This window comes from Corvus hawaiiensis, chromosome 30 (assembly GCF_020740725.1).
Source record: "Corvus hawaiiensis isolate bCorHaw1 chromosome 30, bCorHaw1.pri.cur, whole genome shotgun sequence".
In the NCBI taxonomy this organism is placed as follows: domain Eukaryota; kingdom Metazoa; phylum Chordata; class Aves; order Passeriformes; family Corvidae; genus Corvus; species Corvus hawaiiensis.
The window spans coordinates 19,473,760-19,499,673 of NC_063242.1; the positions used below are offsets into that span (position 1 = coordinate 19,473,760).

General features: G+C 38.5%; 1 protein-coding gene across 1 annotated transcript in view; it reads left to right on the forward strand.

The window, feature by feature from the left end:
- The window catches only part of TTC39C (tetratricopeptide repeat domain 39C), a 45,243-nt gene extending 19,591 nt beyond the window's left edge, over positions 1–25,652 (forward strand). Inside the window, exons 3-14 of the mRNA XM_048289414.1 lie at positions 709–837; positions 1,804–1,918; positions 5,347–5,701; positions 7,103–7,271; positions 14,312–14,405; positions 15,220–15,327; positions 15,812–15,921; positions 16,593–16,716; positions 19,644–19,741; positions 20,653–20,757; positions 23,672–23,710; positions 24,342–25,652. Coding sequence (XP_048145371.1) covers positions 709–837; positions 1,804–1,918; positions 5,347–5,701; positions 7,103–7,271; positions 14,312–14,405; positions 15,220–15,327; positions 15,812–15,921; positions 16,593–16,716; positions 19,644–19,741; positions 20,653–20,757; positions 23,672–23,710; positions 24,342–24,431 — 1,536 coding nt within the window. The 3' untranslated portion in view covers positions 24,432–25,652. The remainder of the gene's footprint in view (positions 1–708; positions 838–1,803; positions 1,919–5,346; positions 5,702–7,102; positions 7,272–14,311; positions 14,406–15,219; positions 15,328–15,811; positions 15,922–16,592; positions 16,717–19,643; positions 19,742–20,652; positions 20,758–23,671; positions 23,711–24,341) is intronic.
- The last annotated feature ends 262 nt before the right edge of the window (positions 25,653–25,914 follow it).

Genomic DNA, 25,914 nt, shown 5'->3' on the forward strand with positions numbered 1-25,914 from the left:
AGCGAAAGCTCGAAGCAGCAGCGGGGCAGGGCAGCCACAGCCCGGTCTCCAGCAGGGCAGGGAAAGCGGCTTTTGGGGTCCCGGCGTTGTTTCCAGCAGGAAGAAAGAACGGCCAAAAAGAAAGCAGCAGCAGCTCCTTTCTCTGCAGCTTCTCTCTCCGGACGCTCAGAGCGAACTGTCCCCACACCCAGGTGTAGACAAAAGAGTAGCCAGGCCCGCCCCACTCCCCTTTTTGTCTTTCTTAAGTACAGCTATTTGTCCCCTAGCAACATGCATATGGGAGAAAATTCCTTTAACAGGAAAACCTAAGACTAAACTAAAACCCCAACAATTACATAAAAGCAGATACCTGCACAGATGCAAATCATGCCTTACATAACAAAAATTGGAAATTAATTTATAGGAATTTTTCTTCTGCTTAAAGTAGTGTGACAGTAGATTCAGTTTGACTGTGTATGAAGCTGTAAGATGGAGGTTAGCACTTAGTGTGTTCTGAGTTGATTTGTCTTGAAATTTCGGGAAAGTACTCAATTTTCTAGTTTGGTGTTTCTGTGTTAGAAGGATTGGTACTGATGTGTGTGTATTAATACTTCAGTTTAAAAAGGTTTTATTGTCAAGCTTTTATGAAAAATTTTACTATCCCACAACTTTTGTAGAAATAAAAGTATTTGTGATTTTTATCATTCAAATGTGTTTGGTTTTTGATAGAATGCCATGATGACATTTGAAGAGGAGAAAATGCAACTGGCATGTGATGACTTAAAGGCTACAGAGAAACTTTGTGAAAGTGAAGAAGCTGGAGTTATAGAAACAATCAAGAATAAAATTAAAAAGAATGTAAGAACATAATTTATGTATTGAATAAATTTTTCTGGAAATTTCCCTTCTGTCCTCTTTGTATCTTAAATAGATGGTTCTTGGTATGTCAAGAGCAGTTGAGATAAATTTGGAAATTAAGTCAAATATTTTGATTGAATTTCCTAATTGTTCTAAAATACTCAGTTTCAGGTGTCTTCTAAAGCATCAGGTTGTGTTGATGTTAGTAATTGTTTTCTGAATATGTAAAATTTGTGACCTACTAAAATTATTTCAGGAAGCTTGTAGCCTGTCTAATTCAGGCTAACTTTAATTCATCCATGCTCTAGTAATGTTCAAAAGTTGTGACGTTGAGGCTGCAGACTGCTATGAGCCAGGCATATTCCTAGGGAATTTTCCTTCCTTTTTTAGATTTTTCATTCTAAATAATAAAGGAAGAATAAAGCATGGAGATTCAGAACAAGTTGAAGTAGTTGTATAGAAGCATCCAGTGAGCAGCCTGCCTAGTGTGACACAGCAGAACCACAGCAGAAAAAGAAGCCATTTCTCTTCAGTTTTTAGTTTGCCTGGTAAAAAGTGTTGAACCTGTTGTTCTTAACTCTCTGCTCTTGAGGCACTGTATTTTCCCTGCCACTTGTCATGCGCCCTTTTCTGTGCTCTTCCTGTCTTAACATATTTTAATTACATGTCTTATGCATTTCGTAATAATTAAATGAAATTTAAGTTTGTTCTGACTGTTCGTAGAACCTTTGGAAAAATAACTGATAGTATATGTGTAAAAATTCTCTGTTAAGTAGGATTTTGCTTGTGATGATCTGTCTGAGAAATTTTAGCATAGTTTCGAAATTCAAAATGCTGAGTTAATTTAGTAGCAATACTACCACTTGCAGTTAAAATGGGGTTTTTTACTTTTCCAGATTTAGACAAGTATTGTGTATTATCTTTGTTAATAATTTCCTGTTCTCTGTGTTTGTATATTCCAAACAGGTTGATGGACGAAAATCCACTCTATCCATGATAGATCGTCTACAAAGACAAATTATTGTAGCAGACTGTCAAGTCTACTTGGCTGTGCTCTCATTTGTAAAACAAGAGTTATCAGGTGTGCTGTGGCTTTTGTTTTTAGATATACTTTAGCAGGATGTCTTTTTAATAAAGCTGGATCATAAAATTGCCATATGACTATCAGTAAAAATAATTGTTTTGTAAGAAGGAACACAGTTGCATTTGAAACATTCCAAGACTGGTACACTTACAGAGGTATCCCACCTTTCTGTAGGTGGTCGTGAAAAATAAGATGAGATGGATTACTACAAATTAGAGCTTTTTTGCTTTTTTCATGCCAACAATCATATTCAGTTGACAATTTTGCATGTTTATCATAGAGGTGTTGGGACAAAAGTGGGTAGCATCTGTGTGCTTTGTGGCCAGCAAGATAAAAGAGGCTGTTAAATCCTGGCCACTGGGAAAATCCTGACATTCCGTATGTATCCTGTTCATGACAATTCAGGGAGGTGACAAACTGCCAATGAAAGCAGTTTTAAATGAGTGTGCTGAACATAGAACTGCTGAATCAGTTCTTACTCTCTGGTCACCAGAGTGCGTCCTTGCATGCCAAAAAGGGTCATCCTGTTGTGTTGAATACAAACTGCTCCTTTCAACTGCAGAGCTCTTTCTGACGTTTTCTTGCATTCCTGCATCTGTTGCACGGTCTTAAAGCATGCTTTTATCCATAAGTTTATAGAAAATGTGGTCAAGGTCATATAGAAGGTGTGAGCATATCTCAGGTTCCTACCAAATGGATGAAGACTGAGAGATGGCAGACAGACCAGATTGAAAACTCTGCTGATCAGCTGAAAGGAAATGGGGAAATAACATTCAGATTATTTAAAATAACACTTAAGATTTTCAGTCAAGGATGTAATGCTTTCTGTGATGTGCAGACTTGTTTTATTCCAAGCTATGGCATCAAGAATATATTTGGTTCTTGCTATCAGAAATTCAGGATATATTTCTGTCTACTTTGTGTGTTGTGCTGCAGAAGGGTTTTCTTGCTATTTTTGATGCAGTTCTGGGTTTTTGTTTGTGATGCTTATTTTTTCCCTCCCTCTTGAAGCTTTTTTCCCTTGTTTCAGTATGTATTCTGCAGCTGCGTAACTGGGTTGGATGCTGTAACTGAAGGTGGTGTCTGTTCCCTTTCTCTCTTGTCTGCAGCTCAGAGAACTGAAGTGGGTAGCAGAGGATTGCAGAACATGCAGTATATTTGGGTTATTCTACTGAGTAAAAAATATACCTGAAATCTTCAGTTAAAATTCCGAGCAGCTAAATGCTACCTCAGTGACTACTAGTTACTGACATTGCTGAGCTATTGGATCCATTATTTTGTGTTTTAAAGTATATTACCTTTCTGTTTATGTATATACATTCTTTGTTTTTACGTATTTCCGTACAGAAATAGCAACCAGATTATTGAAATGGGTGTAATTTCACAAAAAAACCCCAGGAGATAAATGTTTCTGATCGGTGGATGGGTGAAAAATTCCTTGTGTTTTTCTTCCTGGAACAGTTTGACAAGAAGCATATGATGCCACGCAAGTTGGTTTCTCATATGCTTAACACATTTTACATTTTCTTTTCCACCCTCGTTGATGTATTAGAAATAGTTTCATCATAAAGTTGTTAGCAGAGCAAATGACATTAGCTTCCCATGGCAATACTGAACTACCTTTTCTTGGTATTTACTGCTGCTGTCATGGGTCTGACTACTTCCATGTTGGGGAGTCAACTCAGTGATTTGGCTTGATTTAATTTTTATGTCTAAAAAGTCAGAAATGCCTTGTATTGCTGTATCAATATCATATCAATTGTGGTTATGCTGTGTTAGTGAACTGTTAAATGACAGCACACCAACAGAAGTAAAGTGTAAAACTGTACTTTTTTTTTCACCATACCACATATTCTCCATTTCATGCTTGCATTGAGCACAGTGGTTGGCTCTGGGCAGAATCACTATCTGAAGGATAAGTAAAATGTGGGGTTTTCTTATTACCTGTGTGCTGCATTGCTGTGTATAGTTGTATGAGCATTCATCTTGTGGTGAATCACACAACTTTGTGCAGCCAAAAAGTGACCTAATCACTTAAAATTGGAGTAACGTTAGTCCCGTAATGCAGCTGAATCATGGTGGGGGGGGGGGTGGTGTTGATTTTTTATTCTAATGCTTTTATCTGCATCTCAGGAGAGAGGATTTACTGTTTTTTTAATACTTTCAAGTTCACGTTGACAGAACCCATCTGTCATAACAGCGAATACAAATCTTACAGTCTTTCTCAGTACAGTTTTTTAGGAATATCAAACTGACTTCATCCCCTCCTAATATAACAAGAATCCAAAAGAGGTAGTCTAGTCTGTGATGTTACTTTCTCTAGAAATGTTGGGGGTTTTTTGTGATTTGGGAGGGTTTTTGTCAAAGGCATCAAAGGCTTTTATAGAGTTGTTTGGTATTAATAGCATCTTGCTTTTCTTTGACACAACCCACCTGTTATGGTCTAATTCTGGCATTAGTTACAACACTGATCTTTGCAAATCTGGCTATATTTGTTTAGAACACTGCTGCTATAACCATGTTTTTATTTTATTTTTAGTTAGTCTTTGTCACTGCAGTTCCTAACTCTCAGGGCTCTGTCACAGCCAAAATGCTGGTGTCTGTTTTTTCAGTTAATGTGTACAAAGATATTCTCCATTTGTTTCATGTTTAACACCATTATTCAAGGGTGTGCTTATAACAAAGATGATTGCTGTGTTAATAGGCTCATTGAGCGTCTTCATCTTTTGATGTCAGGCCTTTTTTTACCCTGCTATAAAGATCACAGACCGAGAATGCTGTCATTCTCAACTGAGAATGCTCAAGACCAGATGTTTAGGGAAATTCAGGTATCCATATTGCATTTGAAATTGACGAAGTTAGGCAACTGAAAATACTTTAAAACCATATAATTTTCGTGTGTTTTCTTTTTTTTTTTTCCTTAATTGTAATGCACTGTGTTCATATGAAGGGCAGGGAGGTGATAATGTTGAAAATCTTACTGTGTAACCCAAAGGAAAGGCTTTTCTTGGTATTTTCCCATCAACTGTATTTTAACACAATTTGGGCTTAAGAGAGGAGGTGTAATCTCTTCTGAGTTTTGCTTCTCTTGGTTTGCTAGGCAGCCGTTTCATCTGCACTCTGTAGTGGAGCAAAACCCAGCATTAAGTTCTTTGATTGCTCTCTTTGACAGCTGTACTGCTCCATCGCTGACTGGAGGTGCCTTTGTGTTGTGTGCTGCTGTAAAGTCTGGTTGTACACACTGAACTTTGTAGTGCCCAGTATGGAAGACCTCTCTGAGGGAACCATAGCTATTACAAAATCCTTTAAACAATAAGTTACTGCAAATAGAGCATCCTGGGGTTGGAAAATAGCATTTACTACTTAGGATGTTCTGCTTCTGAAATATGTCTTTGAAGTATTTCTTTTCTTCCTTGATTTTTTAGCATACATAAAAGGTGGGTGGATACTCCGAAAAGCCTGGAAAATTTACAATAAGTGCTATACGGACATTAATACACTTCAGGAAATATATCAGAAGAAAACAACTCAGGAATCCTTGACTTCTGATGCTGCAAATGATAATCATATTGCTGCAGAAGGTGTAACGGAGGATTCGCTAAACAGACTGAAAGGTGCTGTTAGCTTTGGATATGGACTTTTTCATCTTTGCATATCCATGGTGCCCCCAAACCTGCTCAAAATCATCAACCTGCTGGGTTTTCCTGGAGACCGCCTACAGGGGCTTTCCTCACTGATGTATGCAAGTGAAAGTAAGGACATGAAGGCCCCTTTAGCTACGTGAGTAGCTATATTGAAATGCTTTGGTAGATAACTTAGTACTAAAAGTAAGTAACTGGGAGAAAGTCGAAACCAAAAAGTCATGTTGCTTTAAAGGAAACAACAGCAGGTAAAATAAACTGGTAGTTCATTGTTTGTAACATGCCATGGTTTAGTAAATTCATCACTTACTAATGTATGAGATCTCTGCTGTTAATTATTTACATTTGTTTGGGGTTTGGGTCAGTATTTTGATGTGTTCTTAAGTACCTGCAGTTCTAATGTCCTGTGATTTAAATGCCAGCAGACTAAATAAAAGCTCCCCCTGAAGGCTGTGTAAATTTACCTGAGTTACATTCTCTGCTGTGGGGTGCATACTACTTTGTGTGAGTCATTGATCTCATTTAGCTATGTTTTCTTACTAGTGACCCAAACGTTTTCAATTGTTTTAAATCTTTTTTTTGTTTGTTTTAGCATCTCAGTAAAATGAGATGTTCCTTATAGTATTTTTAAGGGAGTATTTTTTGTGTGCTCTTTTTTTCAAGACGATGTTCTGCACTTAGGTCTTTTCAAGAGCTGAAGGGTTATCCAGACCTAATTTAAACTGCCCTCATAAATGGCTTTATTATTGCATTATCTACAAATATCTACAAATTAATGCTTTTATTACTGGACCTACTGCAGGTACCATCAGGTGTCACTTTTGAAACGTTGACAGCAGAGCTAAAGTCTCTTCTGTGTCAGGAGAAGAGTTGGATTTCTGTTTTTTTTCAAAAAGCTTAGGATGAAATGTTCCTATTGATCTTTCTCCTTTCTGGGGGAGAAAGATCAATGGAACAGTGATGTATTTGGGGAATGTTTCCTCCTTCAGCTGATTGTGGAAATCTTTGTGCTCTGCCTTTGTTTCCAGGAGCGATGTAGGTCATGTAAATATCTGCCCTTCTGAACACAGGATGTATTTCTTTTTCATACTGATTTCAAGAGTGTCTGCTGGTGTGTGTTTAGTGCTTTTTGTTGATTTTTGTCAGGTTTGTTGTTGTTGTTTGGTTTTGGGCTTCTTGTTTGGTTTGGTTTTTTTTGTTTCCCACTCTAGTGAAGAGTTAGTTTTCAAAGTTTTCCTGTGGGTTTTTCTTTTCTAAAATCTACTGAGAGTTCTAAAGGCTCAACTGCTTTGATGCTATGAGCTCAATTGTTACCGTGCCTTTGGGTAACGTGCACTGAATTGTATGTTCAAGTGCAGTTCAGGAGTACGTTGATGTATGGCAGTAGTATTGTGTTTAAAGTATAAAGCCAGATTGTATAAGAAAAGATTCATATCTATCTTTGTCATTCAGAATAATTTAAAAGTTTGTCTGTGTAGAATGTTATCCTTAAATTTCTGTTTACAAGCTGTAATGTGTTTTACTCTTATATTTATTTTAGATTAGCTCTGTTGTGGTACCACACAGTTGTTCGTCCCTTTTTTGCCCTTGATGGCAGTGATAACAAGGCAGGATTGAAGGAGGCAAAAGAAATTCTTGCCAAGAAAGAATCTGCTTATCCAAATTCTTCTCTGTTCATGTTCTTCAAGGGAAGGATACAGCGATTAGAGGTATTGCACATTTTCATCCTTTAGACTGATTTTTCCTCCTGATCCTTTCTTATATTTTTCTGGTGTGAATGAACTGTGCAAGCTTCAGCAGATTGTGACTAAAGATACAGATACATGGAAAGATAAGAATGATCAGATTAAGTCCTTCCTAGTTTTGAGTTCACATGCAAAACTTGCTTTTCCACTAGATCTGAGTTAATGACATTTTGAAATTCTTTTTCAGCTACTTGATACTTCTGTGACTCTGCTAAAAGGAAGTGCATTTGGCCACTTGAGTTTCTTGAGCTATTTCAGTTTTGCTTGTCAAGCTAAAATTGAGTATTATCTGCTGAGTGCATAGTATTTATCTTTGTCTTTGTTTTATGCATTGTTCATATACAGCTAATTCTCTGCAGCAGTTCCCCTTAAATAACTGCTTTGCTTTTCAGGGGTCACATCAGGATGTTTTCTGTTACTAAGGGTGAGCTCTGACCTGAGCAGAAATGTATTCACTGAAAATGTGTTTGTGAATGCTATTGCAAAGCATTATTCAAACACTGCAGCAGCTTTGTGGATTTTGGCTGTATTATTCTCTAAGAATCTGTTTGAAGTACTACTCAACTCCTAGCTGCTGCTTTTATCAGAGCAGAATATTTTCAGAGCAATTACATGAACCAGAAAACCTAACACAAAAAGCAGAAGTCTAGAATGTTCAAACCCTTCATGTCAACATCATAATTACAAGAGCTAATTGAGATGTTGATATTGGTGGTCATGCTTTGCTTGATTTGCAGTTAAGTCTTTCAAATACAGATAAATATTTTCAGATAGTAACAGAACAGAGGAGCAGGCTTCAGTGGCCTTTCAGATTTTGCAGGCGTATTCTTGTGTGGGATTTAGATGTTGTTTTTCTTTTTTTGCTGTCTTTTTGAAAGCAGTGGTGCATTTTGGGAATTACATTGTCACAGGCAAGTTGTCAGTCTTGGGAAAGTATTGCTATTGCCTGAGTAGGAAAGACCGTAGTGGTTTTTATTCATTTATATGCCTATTCCATTCTTTTGGTAAAAATCAGATTTGTTTGGAATAACTATACAATGAATGCAGAGTATAACTTGGTATTTTAATGTAATGAGGAATAAAATTCAAATGATTCTTCTGACTTTCAGGGTAAGTTATGGCAAAAGTCTAAACGTAAGTTGTTAATAAATTGAATATATGTGTAAAGAAGGAGGATATATTTGGGGTAAGTGTCAGTTTTGTCTAGTCAGTCCCTTTCTGGAGAACTGTAATATTTCGAATGAGACTTGTTTAAATGTAGTCTTACTGCATTATTTAATGCACAAATACTGTATGGAGATAGCGAAGTTTTAGCTCCAAGTGAATGGAGACAGCGTGGCCATGTTAACTTGGTTAGCTCAGCTGGCAGAATGCTGTGCATTATGCTCTGTTGCCATGCCCTTAGTCAGCAGAAAGCTTTTTGGTTGACAGCAGGAATTAAAATGCCCTTTTGCTATTCATGCGTGTGTTTTCATGAGAGCTTTTCCATTCAGCAGCCTCTTCCCTCTCCCCCCATCATTTCTTTGTTCCAAGTGGTGATCAGTCACAGAGGTTTTGCTGTGTCTAAATGCTCTGGGTTAAGTGTCTCAGGGTCTTCTGTGGATTTTGGTAGGACTTTTCCAGCTTAATTTGCTTAAATGTTGTTGGCATAGTAATGAAGGAAGGAATGTGATGGGTGGCAATGGTGTGGGGAGCTGCGCTGGGTTTCTGCACAACGCACTTGTGGTTACGTGTGTCCTGAATTTTGGCATTGGTCTTATAGCATCCGTTGCATATTAGCGTGTCCAGCAGGGCTGTGTCCAGTCCTGGGCCCCTCAGTTCAAGAAAGACATAGAAGGGCAGCACAACTGGTGAAGGGTCTGGAACACAAGTCCTGTGAGGAGCGGCTGAGGGGGCTGGGGTTGTTTAGCCTGGAGAAAAGGAGGCTCAGGGTGACCTTATCACTCTGCAACTCCCTGAAAGGAGGCTGTAGCCAGCTGGGGGTTGGCCTCTTCTCCCAGGCAATGAGTGATAGGTCGAGAGGATGTGGCCTCAAGCTGAGCCAGGGGAGGTTCAAGTTGGACATCAGGAGCAAAATCTTCACAGAAGGGTTTATTAAGCATTGGAACAAACTGTGCAGGGAGGTGGTGGAGTCGCCGTCCCTGAAGGTGTTCAAGAAATGACTGGATGTGGGTCTTAGTGCTGTGGTTTAATTGACAAGGTGCTGATTGGTCAGAGGTTGGACTCTGATCTTGGAGGTCCCTTTCAACCTAAACGATGCTGTGATTCTGTGATCCTGAATCAGAAATGCACGGACACTCTCACATTACAGGCTAATGTGCTGAGTTGTAGTTTCCTCCTCATTTCCCAGGTGGGTGAGGAGAGCTCCTGCAAAGCCTAGGAAGTGCTTATTTGGCCTTCCTTGAAACTGTTAATGCACAGGTAGGTTTAAATTCTCTCCAGTGGGCATAGAGTATTATTCCAGGTGGCTTAACAAAACTGTGTTTTAACCTGTGTACATTTAAAAGTATAACTTGAACTGCACTTATGTATTTGAGTCTTTCTTTAACATCTACCATCCTTTAAGAGTTCTGTGATAGAATTTAATAGTGCAGATAGATAAAAGGCAGCTTAGATGTTACTCAGAAGACCTTGTGTGTTCCATATATGGTTATAGGGTTTGCATTAGGGCCTGCTGGCACTCAGTCCATCGAATTTTTTTCCTTTGATCCTGCATACATTTTTGTAACCTTCAGCTGATGGTATGTTTAGCTTCCATTAGGAAGCCTTCATGCTGTTTGTATGTCTCTTTTCTTTTCTATGGAGGAAAAAACAGTAAGGTGTGTAGTTCAGCCATGGACACCTGGAGAGAGGGAAACTGTTCAAAAGGCAGGAGCAGTAATTCAGGACTGGACAGTGAGACACAAATCTGGCAAAGGAGGAAATTGCCTAGGAAGGCAGTCCAGGAAAAAGCACTGCCTATGTGAAGTGTTCCAGTCTATAAAAGACAAATGAACAGTTTGGGACTGTATAGTGCTTTGTGTCCCAGCAAGCATGAATGGATATTAGTCAGTAAAATCCTTAGCAGACTTCAGTTTTCGAAGAAGTAGACTTACAGGTACAATAAATGTGGAGCAGTTTATCTGTCAGCTTTTTTTTCCCAGATTCATGTTCTCGAGAAAAAAAGTCTGAAAGTGCTTGGAGACTACTGAATTGAGCAAGTTAAGGGAAAGGAAGGGTAGGATGATCTGGGAAGACTGGAATGAAAGTGCACCAGAAAGTTAAAGGTTGTACTGCTAGGCTGATCAAATGTCTTTTTTTTCTTTCCAGTGAGTAAGTTAAGAGACTGTGTATTAAAAGTAGTATTTTTACTGACTTTTACATAGTTCACTAAGGCTACTTTTATGGACATATCTGTGCTTGATTTGTGATTGCATGGTACATATTCCAGCCTCACAGTTTCTTCTTTGTGAAGGTCTGACAATTTCTGTCTTTGAAATAACTTTCCACTAAAGCTGATAGTGATAATTTATGTAAGCTTAAACTGCTGCAGACAAGTGAGAATAATGTTTTATACTTAGGCCTGAAGGGTATATAAAAATATAATTGGTATAATAGTGGCTGAAACATCCTGGTCTAAAATATGGGGTTTCTGACTGTGTTTTTGTTACTGTGAAAGTAAAAATATTGCCACCCACATTCTAAATGTGTGTTGTCTGATACTACAATTGTGTTAATAATTACCAATTTAATTTTGAAACAGTGACTTAGACTATTCAGGTGAGGGTTTGTAACCAATAGTGGAAGATGGGCATGGTGGTAGCATGGGAGAGGGCAGAGTGAGAGGTGGTGTTCTGGATCTTAACCATTTCTGCTTTTCAGCCTCCAGTTTTGCTTTCTCTTCCTTTTTTTTTTTTTTTTCTTTCTTTTTTCCCTAATCAGCAACGCTGTTTAAAATCTTTTACAATCACAATCATGCCACTCAGCAGTAGTTAAATTGATTGATAGCTTCATGTGGAGAGCAGTAAGGGTATAAAGTAAAAATGAAGTGTTTGGCGAAGTTGTGAACTGGACAAAGCTGCTTTGCTTTAATTAGGAACAGACTCCTGCTGGGGGGATGTGTGTATATATACAAGAAATATACAAGAAATTCCTGTGGCTGGGACAAACTGCAGGTTCTGGGGCTCAATCCATATTTTCTATTTTTGTAGGTACATGTAAATAGTCTGAAGGAAAAAGTACCAAATACTCCAGCTGACAGGCAAAGCACCAGTGGTATGTTCAGGTGTGCTAAAGTGTGGTTGATGAGCAGGCTGCTGAAAGTGTGCAGTGCTAATGTGTGCTTAAATGTAATGCTGACGAGTACTCGCTTTTTAGTCAACTTGTAGATGTTACAGAATCAGCAGCATCATTCTTAATTAGGGGTAAGAGGGTATGGTATAGAAAAGTAGACTGAGGACAAGAGTATTTACAAGCATTGAGAAGTCTTAAATGAACTTTCTGGAAGAAAATCACAGTGATGTGTAAAGTAAAGTAATTTGCAGAGCATGCTTAATGTCAAGGCTTATTTTCAGGAATTGTGCTGGGTTTTCTGGTTACTTGTTCCTGTAAAATTAATTCTAGTTTGATTTTGTGACTTGTCTAAGGAAAAATGGGTTTTAGTGTGTTAAGGAATAGAAAGTTGAAATGTCCATAAAATGTCCTCTGGTGTAAATTGTTACCTTTTAGGTGTTGCTTTTTGGTTTCCCCTTATTCTGAACAGGTCATCTTAGAAGCTTTACAAATTCAGAGTGGTGATTGAGAATAGAGATGTTCTGGGAGGGGGAAAGTGTCCCGAAATTTCAGAACAACTCTGAGGAAATGTGTGCTGGCATGGGAAGCTGCCTTGTCTTGTTAAGCTCTGTAGATGCTTAGTTTTTGGTTTGAGGTGCTTTTTAGTTCTAATCTGAAGTCCAGAAATGTGAGACTAGGGTTCTCACATTAGGTTTAATAATTCTCTTTATGGTTATTTAGTTCTGTATATTACATATTGTATGGATTAGTCTTTTTTATGTCTTTGTATTATGTTCGAGAGAGATGAGTGATGCATATTGAAGGAATTACAAGTGTGTGTATATATATATTTGTATTTATAAATCTCAAGAACATCAGTTTCAGGTGCAGCCGGGATGGACTTTATAATTCTTGTTGTTTGTTCTTTTAAACAGTAAACAGATAGTAGATAATTTAAGAATTAACACCAAGAGTAGTAATTCATATTCCTGATTCCTGGTTGCTGCAATCCCTGGAGATGATTGAAACTTTAATTATTAATGAATGTCTCTGAAACATACTTACATGAGCTTGATGCTGAAGGAAAATGTAGGCAGATGTCAAAACACTTGCGAGATCTAGAGAGTTAGAGAGGTGGGTTATAGAAGGTTGAATATTCAACAAACTGGACTTGTATATTGCCAGGTGGTCAGTATTTCATGTGCTGCCCCAGGCAGGTGTTGGGCATTGCAGACAGTGAGTTGATTGCCAGTAGTCATTGTATGGAATAAGTGATTTCTATTTTAGAATGCTTAGGGGTTTAGAAGGCAGTGTGTCTTTGAAGAGAACTAAATATTTACATTTTCTTTTTGGGTTTCTTTGTCATTTTCCTCATAAGCATTGAAAACATAGATTTACAGAGCTTTTGAATTCCTAGCACAGAAATAAAGTTCTGAACTGATTTTATTTTATTTTATTTTATTTTTTCTGTAAGACTGGGCTCATGGCAGTTATTTTCTGGGAAGCTGTGTTGGGGTGATGCAGCATCAGTGGAGTAACGTGGAGTGGAGAGAATGTGCTGTTACAGATGTGAACAAGGTGTACCTGGCTCAGGCTCCCTGTCACTTTCCAGGGCAGATATAACTCACCTGTCTTTCTGTGTTGTATATTCTTCTGCCTTGCCAACAAGCATCTTCTTTCAATCACTGTTGTACTTTTTAAGTGTACAGTGTTTTTACTGGTACAGCTGCAGCTCCCTGTGCTGGCAGTTGTGCTGTCTTGATGCAATGTGTATTATTTATAGTTAAATTATTCCTTAGCAACTAAACCAGTTTTCTCTGATGAGACAAAGGAGAAAACCTAATATAATCACTTCAGAGCTCTGTGTGTGCCTGGACTTAAGCTATAATGCTGCAGATTTTTGTAGGAATTTTTGAATTCACTTATTCCTGCAGAGATGGTGAGATGCATTTTCAAGTGTTTCTTTTGCTCATGTGCTTAGTCAGCAGAGAGTGGCTTTAAAATTCTTGTATTGTATAAATTATAATAATTGTATGTGATAATAAATATTGGAACAGTATTAGAGCTGGTGTAGGCCATATTGGAATATATAGTATATTTAAAATGAATTAAATACTGATTTTCATTCCCCCCCATAATGACTGATATGCAGAAATCTCATCCCAGACTGGGAAAACCAGGTAGTCAAAAGAACTGTAATTCTAGTTCTTAGAAAAATGTCAGCCTCTTTTTGCTAAGCTGTTGCTAGCTAATGGTTTTATTAAAATGATGTTTCTCTCATATGCTGTTTTAGCTTTTTACATGTCATGCAGCATTTATGAATTCTCTATTAACTGTTGCTTAAAGGGGTTTCTGATGGATATAGGAGGAGGTGAAAAGTTCAAAATAAATTAAATCAAACACTAAAGGTATCCTATTGTGCAGAAAGCTAAACTTCATTGGCAGATGCTAAAAATGTGACTTTTAAAGGTGAAATGACTGGTAAAAGTAGAAGTGAGATTACTTAAAAGCTTACTGCACAAACCCAGTTAATTTTGCACTCAATAGCACATAGGAGGAATACAGTCACTGATTATTAAGGTTGAGACACGATCTGACCTGGCTGCTATTACACTATAAAACTCTTCTGCTGTAGCTTTTTTTAACTACCTATTAAAAGAAATACGAATTTTTCCTTTATCAAAGTTAAATTATCCAACAAGTTTTAAATTTCAGATGCCTAAATTTGTTTCTTTTTCTTTCACTTTTGTTAGTGTCAAATTAATAGTGCCTTGACCTCATTTCATACTGCTTTGGAACTTGCAACAGACCAAAGGGAGATTCAACATGTGTGCTTATATGAAATAGGTACGTTGGATGTGTTTACACCATAAATAGCTCACTTTCAAGTTTTGACTGGCAGCTTCAATAAACAAACTGGATACTTCTTACTAGGATTTTTGGAAAGGTTTTAGACCACTGGCCGTTATTGTTGGTGGATTATGGTAATAATCTTCTTGTTTAGACAAGTAGAATTCAGTACTTTTTCATAATAAAATTATCTGCAAGTACAAGGTGATGCACAATCAGAGAGTACACTGGAATCAAGGGCAAACTGTTCACCTACTGAATATTATTTAAAATTAGAAATAAATTCATCTGACTTGTCTATAAATTCATTATTTCTATGCCAAAAACCTAATCAGTTTAGTGAAGCTTCACAGTTTGGAGGATCTATATTTAATGTTCATTTCCTTCTATCAACAGCAGTATATGATGTGTGGTCTGAATTTGCATGCAAGTCTTTAGAGTGGAGGAGATAGGTTGCTTCAAGCTTTAAATGTGTTCTTGTCCCTGTGGAAAATACTAAGGGAAAAAGTTGTAGCTTTGTAAGTTTCAGCATTCTACAAAATGTAGTATCTAAATTTTAAAAATGAGAGCTTTTGGTGTATAATTTTGTTCCTGCTCTGAAATGTGGATTCATTATTTCCTGTGGAACCTTCTAATTCAAGTTTCCCAGTAAATAGAAACCAGTTTTTAATTTTCCAGTTACTATTATAGTTGTTAAACTAGCTTCAGCTCTCGTAACAAAAACAAACACAACAGAACTGTGTTTCAATAATGTTGACACTGAGTTGGAATTACTGTACTTTCCCTGAAATTAAATGAGTGTTGCTTTTAGGTTGGTGCAGCATGATAGAGATGAACTTCAAAGATGCATTTGAATCCTTTGAAAGGCTTAAAAATGAATCCAGGTGGTCCCAGTGCTACTATGCTTATTTAACAGCAGGTGAGTATATCCAGTGTGTTGGGTAAATTGTAAGTCAGTGATGTGGTAAGGTTTTGGCACTGTTTTGTTCTGGGAAACTTGCTGGTGCATGTAGTAGCTTCCACACTGCCTGCTGCACATGCAGCTTTGTGCCAGGCTTGACTTGGACAATTGTGTTTGTTTCCAGAATGAACACTTGCATGCTCACACATGTACGTGCCTGTCTGTACACCCCTCTCCATGTAGATAGCATTATTACCACTTTACAAGCTTGGTGGTATTACTTCCTTTAATGGGTATAAAAAAGTAGTATTGACTTTTTAGTGATCACAGGGGGTACCTGGGGGAGTTGGGATTACCATGTTGGTCACATCCTCAGTCTGGATAACTTTCTGGAGGTGAGTGTGTGGAGGTTTTTTTCTGTTACCATATCATATCTAATCTTAGTTTTTCCTGTTTCATGTCCCAGTAGTGTTAACATATTTTTGTTTCTGTATTCTTGCAGTGTGTCAAGGAGCCACTGGTGACGTCAGTGGTGCTCAGAATGTGTTCAAGGAAGTTCAGAAGCTTTTCAAAAGAAAAAACAATCAGATTGAACAATTTTCAGTGAAAAAGGTTAGTTCTTGCATAGGCTGACTTGTTTTGGTACAGTGATGACAATTCAATTCTTAGTTCAGTATTTTCTTTAGAAGGATGTATCTCTTTTCTGTGGTGCTGCTTCTGTAGAATTTGTGGGAAGGAATAGGGTGGAAAAAGAATAGTGTCCTTTGAAGGACCTAACAAAGGAAATGTGAATTAGCTATTCAGTCTACAACTAAAGTAATTATTAAAGCTAAAATACATGATCTGTAGTTGCTTTGGTAATTTTCCTTCTAGCTTTGCCTTTCTTACTCCTTTTTATCTTGTCTTGTTTCTGAAAGCCTTAGTTGTTTTTGGGAGCTAGGAGTTATCTAGGAAATAGCTCTCAGCTGATGATCGTGCAAATGTTACTGTGTCAGCATCCAGTCAGTGTGTATTGGGACTGTGAAATACAGTAAAACCCAGTCAGCCTGCATACAAGGAAGTTTTGATTTTGATCAATATGTAAGCCCTTAAATTAGTTGAAGCATTTTGCTTTTTAGTTGTAAAATCTTCCAGCTAAGTTACCACTGACTTTATTTTCATAAAATTGTTGGGTGACTTTATAAAACAGTTAAAATTAGTGTTTGTGATTCACTGTTTGTGAATACCATGTTCCCTCTAAAAGGACAAATGATGGATCTCCCTTCTTTCTCCTCACTTTGCAGGCAGATAGATTTAGAAAACAAATGCCAACCAAAGAGCTCTGTGTCCTGGCATCCATTGAAGTATTATACTTATGGAAAGCCCTTCCAAACTGTTCCCTCTCGAACTTACAGCATATGAGTCAAGGTATAATATGGCTTCTTGATTTATTTATTTACTTTTTAAAAGGAGGTGTATGGTTTTATGCTGTTGTGTGGAGTAGCTGATTGCAGTAGCTTGAAAATTTAAACTTGTGTGCATGTGGCATAGCAAAATACAGGTGAGTAACAAAAGAATAATGACCCATTATAATTCAGCCTAATGCTTCATTTTACGGGTTTTTGGGAGAAGTTGTAACTGCCTGCTGCATGTAGCTGTTTGTTAATCATTATTTAAAATGAAACAATAGGATGATAGTTACTGTTCCAAGTCACTAAGCAAAATGTAACTCATTTAAACCTAGCTACAAAATAAAACTACCTATTCACTCCTGCATGCCAGTTTTCTTCTAAGAGGAAGTAGGTGGCTTGTGAGGTCATCTATGACATGATAGGCGTTCTGTTTATCCTGGGTCCTGGGACCTTCTTAGTGGTGAATGGTTGCCTCTTCCTTAGACTCCAGCTGACCTTGGGTGTCTGTCACGTGAAGCTTGTGGTAGCAGTGTGTATCACAAAGTGTTCAGTGCTTCTCACTCCATCCAGCAATCACTCTTGCTTGCATTCTGCAAACAGTTTCTAGCTGGTTGAAGAGAAGCTCAACATGACCTGGCAATGTGCATGAGTAGCCCAGAAGCCTGACTTCGTCCTGGGCTGCATCAAAAGGAGTGTGGCCAGCAGGTCCAGGAAGGTGATTCTGCCCCTCTACTCTGCTCTGGTGAGATCCCACCTGGAGTGCTGCATCCACGTCTGGGGTGCTCAGCACAGTAAAGACATAGACTTGTTGGAGCAGGTGCAGAGGAGGGACACACTGATGATCAGAGGGGTGGAGCACCTCTCATATGAGGACAGGCTGAGAGGGTTCAGGATGTTCAGCCTGGAGAAGAGAAGGCTCCAGGAAGTCCTTACAGCACCTTTCAGTACTTAAAGGGGACCTGCAAGAGAGCTGGGGAGGGACTTTTTACATGGGCAGGCAATGACAGGACAAGGGGGAATGGCTTTAAAGTGAAAGAGGGCAGATTTAGATTAGATCTTAGGAAGAAATTACTGTGACAGTGGTGAGGCACTGGAGCAGGTTGCCCAGGGAGGTTGTGGATGTCCAATCCCCGTGAGTGTTCAAGGCCAGGCTGGACGAGGCTCTGAGCAACCTGATCTATAGAAAGGTGTCCCTGCCTGTGGCAGGGGCTTGGAACTAGCTGGTCTTTAAGGTCCCTTCCAACCCAAACCATTCTAAAATCCTCTGATTATTACTTGCTCATTTAGAAAATAAAACAAAACTTGTCTGCTGTGAGGTGATTTTTTTTTTTTTTTGTAATTGTGAAATTTTGGGGATTGTGCACAATTCTCATGTTAAGCTAGAAAATGACCAGTCTTGAAGTCAAGAGTCAGGACTAGTAGTGGTGTTTGTTCCAGTTTTGAGATAATTTGTCCATTTAAATTGCACGATGGCAGTGGGTTAGTTATATTCAGATCCCTAGTTTTCTAGTCACAAGGTAGGCTTTAAAATCAGATTTACTTACATAAAAATAAATTTGAGGATTTTTTTTGGCTGTCGTTTGCCTTCAGAGCAGTTAGCTTTAGACGGTGTAAGGAGTATGTATTCTCTCTCACGCACTCAGAGGCAGTGTAGGTCTCCCTTGTATAAGCTTCCAGTCAGTGGTTCACATTTTAATGTGAAATAGTAGTATAGGCTCAAATTCAGAGAAGTTTCTTGTAAGTTTGACACTGACAAACATGTCTGCATCAGCCATCCCTGGCTGAAGGTTTTCTGTGCAATGTGTATTTCAAAAACATGAATAATAGGGGATTTTTTTTCCACATACAATTGGATTGTAATTTGTTGGGCTGGATTTCCAGGCTTTTCCTCAGGGCTAGAACTTGACTTAAAGGAATTAATTTGTATTCACTTGCATCTCTGTAAGTAAAATGCCAAGTAACTTGAGAGTTGCAATCCAAGCGAGAGCTGACATTGCAAATACTTCATGCATCCAACTCATAGTTATCCATAGGTGGCTTCTTGGGGTTGTGGATTATCTGTGTTGTGAATGCAGATTTGGTAAGATCTGGCAGGGTTTATGCTGTGAGGCAAAATGTTTAAGGAGCTGCACTGCTCCAGACACAGCAGTTATGAGATGAAAAGCCTTGTACTCTCACCTTCCTGGAGGTGCTGGTGCGGGCAAGTGCACGTGGCTCCTCATGGAAGTTGCCTTGATTTAGCAGAGCTGGCACTAATAAGCTTGATCAAAATGGGGCCTGATTCGTTTGGAAAGGGTTCCATGATTGTGATTCAGTTTTTCCTGGAAACAGAGCACTGCTCAGCTGACGCACAGTCTGTCCTTGGATTGTGGACCAGCTAAGGTCTGGAAAATTAACCTTATCCTCCTGTCATCATTGAGAATTGTGATGCCAAAACACCCTAGTCTGGGTTCTTAAGTCCAGTACAGATTTTTGTGCATCTGTCACTTGGCTTCAGTTCAGAAAAAATCAGGTTTGTCTGAACTGCTTGCCCTGTGCTCCTTCTAACTTGGACTGTGTATTTTTCTTTCAGTATGTGGGACAAACCAGTGTCCCGTAACACCAGAAGGAGATGATTGTTTCTTAACTTCACCTTTTAGTAGATATTTCAAAGACCAGTAGAGACCAGTCCTCTTCTTGTAAGAAGAACACCCCAACTGCCTTTGACTTCAACCCGTTCAATGCTGTTAGGAATTGCTCTCACGAGTGACAGATTTCTTGATGAGGTTCATACAAAATGGGTTGTATTTAAAAGAAAACAAAATACTTGGCTTTCTCTTAATGTTACTAGCATCTCCTTTTTCTGGTAAAATTTAAATACCAGACTAAAAGACAATGTAAATCACAATTCTTGTCTAAGAAGGTATTTCAATCCATCTTGTTTACTGGAATCTTTTCATTAAGCTTGTCATGATGTGGATGATTCATCAGCTGCTGGTTTGAGGAATTTGCTTCTTGGTGCCATACACAAATGTTTAGGAAATACTGAAGATGCTGTTCAGGTAAGCAGTTAAATGGTAATTTACACTATTACTCCTATTTTATGTGCAATTCTTTTAAAAACAGTGAATATTTTTGAGTAAGAGTGTTAAGCAAGTCATAAGTTTTTTAGTGCTACTGATCATTCTGGTTTGTGAAATGTGTTAGAGGTTCTTTTAAAATCTTCTGGTTTAACATGTCTTCATTATATTCCGTGCTGTGAAAGTAATTGGCTGTGTTGAATGAACATGGCAATTAAAGTGGTTTGTAGTAACAAGAGTTAAGGGGAAGATGGGAAGAATAAGAGAAAAGTTCTTGCTCTGCTAGATGTACTTTGTCCAAGAAAGAAAATTAATTGTTTTAAAAAGTATCTTGGAGATTGACCTTTAGAAAGCACAGGTTTGCTCCTTCTCCTCTGGACATGTTAGAGAGAGAGGTTTGATTATTAGCACATACCAAAGAATAATTTTGCCACCACTCCACGTTTTGATCTCTAGGTACAGTAACTCTCCTTTTTCCTCCCCAAAACAGAATGCAATTCCTACAAGTAGCAAGATGCTGGCTTTAAACCCTCTTTCCCCCTGCTCCATTTCTCTCAAACATATCTTAAATAATCTGGGTACTTCATCTTTGATGTCACAGTTTCTTGTTAGAGCGAATATTTTTTCAATATGAAGTTGGAAAACTCTTGAATCAGTCACTGTAATACTTGATAAAAATCCAAACAAATAATTTTGCCTTGGTATAGTAGCATTGGTAAAAACATCTAGGGATCTATACCATTGTAAATTTTAAATGTATTCTCATTTTAGCTTTGGATAATTTCTACAGCTGAAGGCTGAATGGAGCTTCTGTGTTGTTTGGAAGTAACAACCAGTCAATTTTAATGTACCTCTGCAGTCTTTTGTTTCTTTTTTCCCTTTCATTTTTACAGTACTTTCAGCGAGCTGCTAAAGATGAACTCTGCCGTCAAAGCAACTTGTACGTCCAGCCATATGCTTGCTATGAACTTGGCTGTATTCTGTTAGACAATCCAGAGGTAATAGCATGACCTGTTTTTAAACTCTTAAAAGTAGTAGAAGGAGTCAACATACCACTGTGTAAAGAATGAAACAAAGTTTGTAGGTGACTGTGTATGTTTCATTTTAAAAATTTGTTTTATACCTACCAGAAAGAAACTTACTACTTTGGTTTCTTGGGGTTTTTTTTCAGTCTAAGAAATGGAATGTATTTTAGGTCACAATGTTGTAGATTTTCAATATCAAGGGTGTTCTTGCTGCTGGTGGCAACAAAGGCCTGGCTAGAGTGCCCTGGGTAGGCAGGGATTTCTAGTCTGCAGGTGGTATTTAGTGTGGTAGATGCCTAGGGTCCTTTTCTTACCTGTTTAGTATCCTATTGGATGCCATTCAAAGTTTACCTGTACTTATCCTCTCCAAATAGAATTTGATACCTTCCTAAAACAGCAAGTGGTTTTTTTGGTCATTTAAATTCCATTAAAGCTGGTTGTGTGGGCATTTTGACTTCCACCCTGAGAAGTGAGGGTTTTGTTGTTCAGGATGAGGAACTTTGGCTTTCAGACTGTCCAAATGGCTTGGCTGACACTACATTTAATCATTCAGATCTTTGCACATACCCTGCCTCAGAAAATCTTAAACCAGAGCAATCTGGGCAGCACTCTTGGTGCTGTTTCCCTCCTCAAACGTGCAACCCCAGTCCTTGGAGTTTGTGCACCTTGTGTAGCACGTCCTTGATCAGATGGCAGGTTAGGGGGAAGTGACTTGAACTTCATTGTATGTAGTGTATGAAGTAGTTGGGCTGATAGTATCTCATATTTTTAAGATTCTGTTTTCAGTTGGTTTTGGTTGTCAGGTTTAATTAGCTGAGCTGAGCGTTCCCCTTAAAAGGGGAAGGAGAGGAAAATCTTTCAATAAAAACAATTATCATGACAATGGGCAGAATACAAACTGCTTTTAAAACTAATTTTCTTTTGAAAACCCTGCTGCCCTAAGACTAGAAGCTGGGCCTTGAAGCCTGGAAGGAGGGTCTGAGTCCATAATGTTCCTGCTGCCTTTGTTTCCACGTTCATATTTAAATTTGATCATGTCAAGTGTCTCTAAAAAAAAAAAAAAAAAACCAAAAAGGTGGCTGGTAATGAAGGTATGTTAAGTTTGAAGACTGTGAGAGCAGTCCTTCCTTCCTCCTGCTTCACGTGCAGTGTGTGCACACAGTAACTGAATGTGCCTCATGTAGGGTGTTTGAGGGCTGAACAAGCCTCGGCTGGAGGAGCTCTGGTAGCATTTAGTGTATGAAGGATGTGCAGGAAGCTCCCTCTTGTGGCACTCAGAACATGAGGAGGTAAATGATGCTTGACTTCAATAAAGTGGGATAGGGTAGGGGAAAGCAAGAGCTAGAACTAGAGGTGAGTGAATGCTGTTTCCATTCAGTAGCTGGGGTGCTAGAGCTCCATAATGGTTGAGAAGGGAGTAAGATTTTATGAGTCACATTTACCTGAGAGGCTGAGCATGTTACAGACCTGAGCAACAGATAGATACCAGTATGCATTTTAGTATAAAAAGCATACTGTCAGTAAATTTACTTTGCTTTAAAATTATTTTTAGGCATAATTGCATGTTTGATTTACCAGGTCATCTGAATCATCTTCCTTGTTTTACCCTGAGTTCTGATCAGTAGTTCTTGATGTAACCATACTAATACCTTGACATTTACAGGTGGTTTTGTAGTTCTCTTAGACACTGAGTTTAATCTAACCAATATAAATAGATAGTCATATTTAGGTACATTTGAATAAGAGAACTGTACTAGTTTGAAAACAAACCAGTGGGAGGCACCAAGTCAGAATAACAATTTAATGGAAATTAAAGAAAAGGAAAAAAAAGTAAAAGAAAACACTGGTTCAAACTGACAGAGTCAAAATACAGCCTGAGTCCCTGTTAGGCAGGGTGGTGGTAGCAGTCTGGTAGAATGGTGGCTGCAGTCCTCTGAAGTGGTGATCCTGTAGTAAAAGAGTCTGCTCTTCCTCAGAAGGTTCAGTGGTGGCTGTGTAGCTCCTGTCCTCTGGAAATCCAGTGGAAGGGTTGTCTCTGGTGCTCAGAGTCCCAGATTATATCCACGATGGGATGCTTGGTTCCTCCCTCTGGGTGGAGCATCTCACAATGGGGTAATGAGTCACGAGGCCAAGTGTTGATTAGGCTCATTAACAGAAGACAGTCCGGAGGGAGTTATCTCTGAGTCATGCGGCAGGACAATGATGGGCCATTAACAGAGAGATAGTCTGGGGGGAGGAGGCAAGGAAACACTGCCCCACCTGATTTCAACAGGTCATGAGGATGGTAATAGAATACACTGCAACCCAGGACAAGAACCTAATTTTTCTGTCTCTTATCAGGAAGTGGATTATTTATTTGCACGGCTTAAAATAAAAATGTACTATATGATAAGAAATAAAACAGGAGCTTTTCAGCTCTACCTTAATAGTAAATATTAATCTGCAAATATATTTTTTCCTTAGAGTTTGAAATGGAGATTTCTGAAACAACATTCAATGTGTAATATCCACTATCTTGTTTTGTAAATAAATGGCTTCAACTTCGGTTAAGAAACAAAAATTACTCTATTACTCTAATTACTCTATTACTCTATCAATTAATCATTTATCTATAGCCTTGTTTGTTCCCCTGTGCATTGTTGTAGCTCACCATCATCAACAGCAACTTGAATTTAAAGCTGTAATTTTCTCCTTTTCTGTAGAAGACTAGAAATACATAATAGTTCTTGCCATTAGTGTTTCTGGTTTCCTAATTTGAGAGGGTTTTGTCTGCTCAGTACCTTTTTTGAAGGTAGAGGCACTACTCCAGTCTCACCAGCTCATTTACTTAATATATTTCCTGTAACATTTGTGATGTCTTTCCAATGCAATGTTTGTCTTTTTGTAGACTGTGCAAAGAGGCAAAACCTTACTGCTCCAAGCCAAGGTAAAAACTAAGGCATTTTCTAATGTAACTGTCTGAGATTAAAGGGCATTTGGGAGGTTGTGTTTTGGGGGGTTTGGGGCAGAGGGGTGGGTGTTAAGTGGTGGTGTCCCTCACCTGTAATCTACAACTCCTATCACGTGGATGTGCATTAATGTGTATGATACACATTGATGTGTGCTCCATAGATATGTGCTGTAGGTCAGCCATCACACAGAGCCCACATCACTGACACCTCCTGCAGTGTTAGAACCTTGATAAGTTTTTCAGCCAAGATTTGGCTACAAAAATTTTGAAAATGACAACTCTCCACTCCTTGTCTGTCCCAGCTGGTTTCTGCCTTGGGCATGTTGGGATTTTCTAGAGCTTTTGGATTAGTAGAACCTTTCGGGTTCTCTTCCAGCTACATGGGCTCCAATCTCCTGTCTTCACCAACTTGGAATTTCTGTAATAATTCTTTGCTGTGGGTAATGTGGGGATATTCCAACATGCCGTCTCCAGTTCACCTCTTTTCTTTGGACTCTTTTGCAACGTGATTTCTTAAGCATTACTAGCAAAATTATCTTCATATCCTGAAGTGAAGGAGGCTAATGGGTACGTATTTGGGGTTTTTCCTCGTTTTCTTTTCCCCCAGGAGGAATTCAGTGGCTATGACTTTGAGAACAGATTGCACGTCCGCATACACGCAGCCTTAGCCTCTCTAAGGGAAGTGGTTCCGCAGTGACCGACAGGAAGGCTTGCTATCCTTTCCCACAGTTCCTGCACTTTAAGATGAAGCAGAAGAAAGAGCTGTTGGGAAGACCAGCTTTTCTTCTGAAAACCACTTGTGCCAGAGACACTTTCCTAGTATGGTCAGAGTTGGTATGGCTGAGTAAAAACATTACAATTTTAACTAAAGGTAAATCAACCAGGAAGAAGGTTAAGTGACCTTGTGTTTTTAACTCTTCATTTTTTATTTTGTTCAAACCCAGCTGATCACAATTACTTGTAACTCTGTGGGTGAGCCTAAATAAGCACACGATTTGCTTCAACAACATTGGCAAGGTTGATTTTTACCTTTTAAAACAGATCCGTATCTAAAATTTGCCAGGAGGAGCGCTTCTGGTTTGATTAGAACAATACAGCGTAAGTAATTGATTTAAATACTGAAGTTGGAAATGGTCAGAATACTCCTTTTTCTCCAAGCATTAGCCAATACACGGGAGGAGGAGGAAAACTGTTCAGCTGCAAAAAGCAGATCTTACTAAATTTTAGTGGCTTATGTCAGTTACCTCATGGTGACTAATGGTGAATTTTAAACCTCTCACCCCCTTTTATTCTTTATCCCTTTCTTCCCAACCCAGCTCATATTTCCGGTATCAATGTTGTCAATATTTAGCTTCTTTGCTTCTGGTACATCCCAAACAAATACTTTGATATGCAGCTACTGCTTGGGCAGTTCTTATTTCAGCTCTTACATTCTGAATATTATGTTAAGATTTTAAATGTTTTTTATTCAAGCTGCTGGATCATTATAGTAGTGACCTTTAAAGGTATTTTAAAAACCCCCAACCAAACAAAATTCCAACCCACAAGTCTGCTTTGGTAGTTACACCAATATTATGGTGTCTTCAGTCTCTGTATAGTATTTCAAGCCTGTGGTGTTAAGTTATTGAAATACCTCAGAGAGCCTAAAACTTTTGTCATGACCATATGATTTTTAATACTTGGCCATCAGTGTGCTTATCTGTAGCTTTTTTTTACTTTTGTCTGTAATGCTTAGTATTTATGCTTTATATTCAGCTAATACTATATTCTAGGAAGGTAAATATTTTTTAAAGAAGCTTATGAATGGAAATCTGACCAGAAAGTTAGTTGAATTATGTTACTTTGTGTTCCGGTTTGGCCAAATTTAGAAATACATATCCTCTGAGAGAAGGCACAACCACCCCTCCCCCCACCAGGTTCGGGAAAAAAAAAAATTTTCCTCGAAGGAAAGTGAAGAAGATAAAACTATTTATTTAACAAACACATGGGAAAGGAAAGTAATGTTAAATAGTAAAATCTTTCACTGTAGAGGAAAAACCTGGGAAAGTGTTCGAGTCCTTCCTTTGGTCTCCTTGGAGCTGGGGCTTGGCCCAGGGCCAGGCCCTCTGTGCCCGGGGGAAAGTCCTCCCGATGTGCTCCGATGTTACAGCAATCAAGCAGTCCAGTAGAAAAGGGAGAAA